This window comes from Acyrthosiphon pisum, chromosome X, assembly GCF_005508785.2.
Source record: "Acyrthosiphon pisum isolate AL4f chromosome X, pea_aphid_22Mar2018_4r6ur, whole genome shotgun sequence".
In the NCBI taxonomy this organism is placed as follows: Eukaryota; Metazoa; Arthropoda; class Insecta; order Hemiptera; family Aphididae; genus Acyrthosiphon; species Acyrthosiphon pisum.
The window spans coordinates 13,817-17,226 of record NC_042493.1 but is presented as its reverse complement, the minus strand read 5'-3'; the positions used below and the strand labels follow the sequence as shown (position 1 = coordinate 17,226).

General features: G+C 27.0%; 1 protein-coding gene across 1 annotated transcript; it reads right to left on the bottom strand.

The window, feature by feature from the left end:
• Nucleotides 1-1,540: 1,540 nt before the first annotated feature.
• Nucleotides 1,541-2,038, bottom strand: LOC107882353 (major centromere autoantigen B-like). The gene has a single exon (XM_016800591.1). The coding sequence runs from the start codon at nt 2,036-2,038 to the stop codon at nt 1,541-1,543; it is 498 nt and encodes a 165-aa protein (XP_016656080.1).
• Nucleotides 2,039-3,410: the final 1,372 nt, after the last annotated feature.

The window sequence follows — 3,410 nt, the reverse complement described above, 5'->3', positions numbered from 1 at the left end:
TTTCAATTGAAGCCAAACTCCGATTAAATTACTAATTGCAGTAGTGTATTGTTTGTCATCACGATTTTGTATTGCGAGTCCAAAAAATTTGTTGCCAATAAAACTTTGTTCTTCATTAAATGTTGTTCCCTATTAGTTAAACATTCAACCAACTTTTCAGGAAATGAAGTATTAAATTTTTTAGTTTGAATTTTACATAAAATCCAGGTGCCATACAAATTGGTTAATGTCAACTGCTCGTTTTGGAACTTTTTGGTACATATTTTTGACGGTAACAAAGCTTTTGGAATAACTTCAATTTGATTCCATTCTGAACTATTTAAACTTTTTTGTATGATGAATCATTTGCTGCCATATTCTGTATAAAATGTTTAAGATATTTGACTCTTTCCAACATATCCAATGTTGAAAGCCAACAAGTCGGGCAGTCAAGTTGGGAGACTTTAATTTTTATTTTCTTATTATGTATATTTATGTTTGGTTTCAAAATTTGAACTTAATTTAATATTTTTTCAATCCCACTATCTTTTAAACTGTCTATCATAGCCAATTGTAATGTATGAGCCACTCATCATACACTTAAAATTAAAATAAACAATAAAAAAAAATTGTACCTATGTTTTAAATTTTAATTGGTACTTGGTATCATTATATTGGTTAACACAAAATTATTGTTTATACCTATTTATTATTTTATTCAAATTTTATGTGGGTAGACATTATTCATTACAATGTAAATTAAGTCTTTAAATATTTTAAAACAAGTACCTAATGATTTTAAGTTAAATATATTATTATTGTACCTTTACTCTCTGAGAAAATGACATTTAATCATATATATTATAATATGCCTGGTACAGCAAAAGTAGTTTTGTTATAAAATATAAATTATGACCAAGGATAATAAAATTAGCATATAACTGGGTCATTGCTTTTATTTCTATAATAAATAATTAAGAATGTGTTATTATTTACTTTTTAAAAAACAAACAATTTTAACTAGGTATATTTAATTTGTAATTTAAGTAAATTTAAAATTTAGTAAAATATTGTAAAGAGTAGGTTTTTTAATTTTTCTAAACATAAATTTCTTTCTTGTAAAAGAGTATTTTATAGTATTTTTATCCTGAGAAAAAGAACGCCAACAATGTGAAGTGCAGAGACTATTGCCTTATGACTTTATTACAATTGCTATACTTTTATCCAGAGAAAAAGAAGAGCTACAATAAATTAACAAAATTGTTTTTTCCTATAATATTTTTTTTATACATACAGTAGAACCCGTTTAAGACGCTCTCCAAGGGACCAGTTAAAAATAGCGTCTTAAACAGGAAATCGTATTACGCGGGAACAAAAATTTTTTTTACATATTGTACATATTAAACATGTACCTATTATGTTTATTTTACTTTGCTGAGTGAGTTATTACATTTATATTGCATATTATTTTATTACTATTAAATAAAATTATTTTTAAAAATATTATAAATATTATAAATATTAAAAATATTATAAATTACTATTAATTAATTTTTATTACTTATTTCAAAAAATCATCTATCTTCCTTTGTTTCATATTTTTTATGTTTTTTGCATTCAGGAAGTTTTCAATTTTATTAAGATGATTTAACGATTCATCAGCGTCGTCAAAAGATGCAACTAATCTTCTTAGCTCATTAACATAATCAAGTGCATTTACTACTGGGAGAATCGGTGTTGTATCATCCTCTTCCTCGTCTTCGCTTTCTTCATCTATAGAAGTTACATCAGCCGGTGCAATTTTATCAGTAATTATCTGGTCAATGCTTCTAATGTTACTTGTGGCGACGTCCTCGTCAATTTCTGCATATCCTGGAAACTCCTCCAATTCTTGAACATCTTCGCTGCTTTTCTCCACGGCACTGTAATCACCCTCAACAAATTTTGCTTTTCGAAAACAATTTTTAATGACATCAGCCGTAATTTCATCCCATGCTGCAGATACGTAGTGTAATGCATCGAGTACGTCAACTTTTTTCGCGGGATTTTTACTTTCCATTTCTTTCAAGTATTGTAAAACCAATTTTTTTCGATATTTTTGTTTTAAAACTTTGATAATACCTTGATCCAGAGGCTGTAATTTGGCTGTTGCGTTTGGGGGTAAAAAAACAAGTTTTATGTTTTCAAGTGGAATAGTAGTGTGTCGTATCTAATCGTCTTATCGCCCGAAAACCAGTACTACTAACACGTACACACTATTCGTTATCGTTATTATTTAGTTACATAATATTAGTGATACGTATATACGATGTATTTTTATATTAATATAACTGACAAGGCGAGCGTCTTATCCGGGAACATAGAGCGTATTATCCAGAGTTAATTCTATGTTAAACGTTGTCAAAATCAAGGTACTCGTAAAAATGAGCGTATTAGCCGGGAAATCTTCTTAAGCGAGAGCGTCTTAAACGGGTTCTACTGTATATTACTCTATTTCATCATAAGTGTAATGCAGAGACTATTGCTTTATTATTTAATATTTTTGTACTACTATATTTCATAAATAGAAATAAATTACCTAATAATTAATAATATAAATTATGATCTTTATAGTTTATAATTCCTAAAGACTTTTCACAGTGATGTTTTTTATTTTATGTTTTACTCTAATATTATTTAAATATCTGACTTGTTATAATCGATAAATTTCTAATATGCTCTATAAATTTAAAGAATGGTAATTTTTTTTTTTAAATAAAATAGTATTGTTGTTGTAAAAAAAATTGTCAAATATTCCAATGGTCAAATTAAGTTAGGAGTAGTAAAATATAATAGTTATTCTGTAATGTCTACACCCCTAATGAATCAAATATTGTTGGAACATTTTATGTGTGTACACCAGATATTTTTTGTTAAATTAAAACATATTAAGAATATCTTTTAGATTCTGAGCGGAGCGAGGAAGCTATTGTTTTTACAATGGTATTTATTTCTTTATTTTTTTATTTTTATTTGTATATCCTGTATACAAAATTTCTTCCAGAAGGAGTGTTTCGATTTCAACATATAGTACCTTATCCTTTAGCAAATTGGATCAAGATGGTACTTTAGAGAGGTCATTTTTCGATTTTCTTAATAATTATTTAATGCCACGGGAAAAACCAACGGAAAATTACGAAAAAACGCTAAAAATCGGATTTTAATTTCTAACGCTTTGTTTATCACCATAAAAACGAATAAAAAATTATAATATTTTAATATTAATTCAACTTACATGATAAAATAAATAATAACAAAATATAAAATATCCAGACTGACAAACCGTCTCTCTCAGAATCGTTTTTCTTATACAATGATATTGTATCACTGAATTCAAGTCTAATACAACCATTATACAATGACCCACTTGTAATCTACTGTACAGCAGAGCG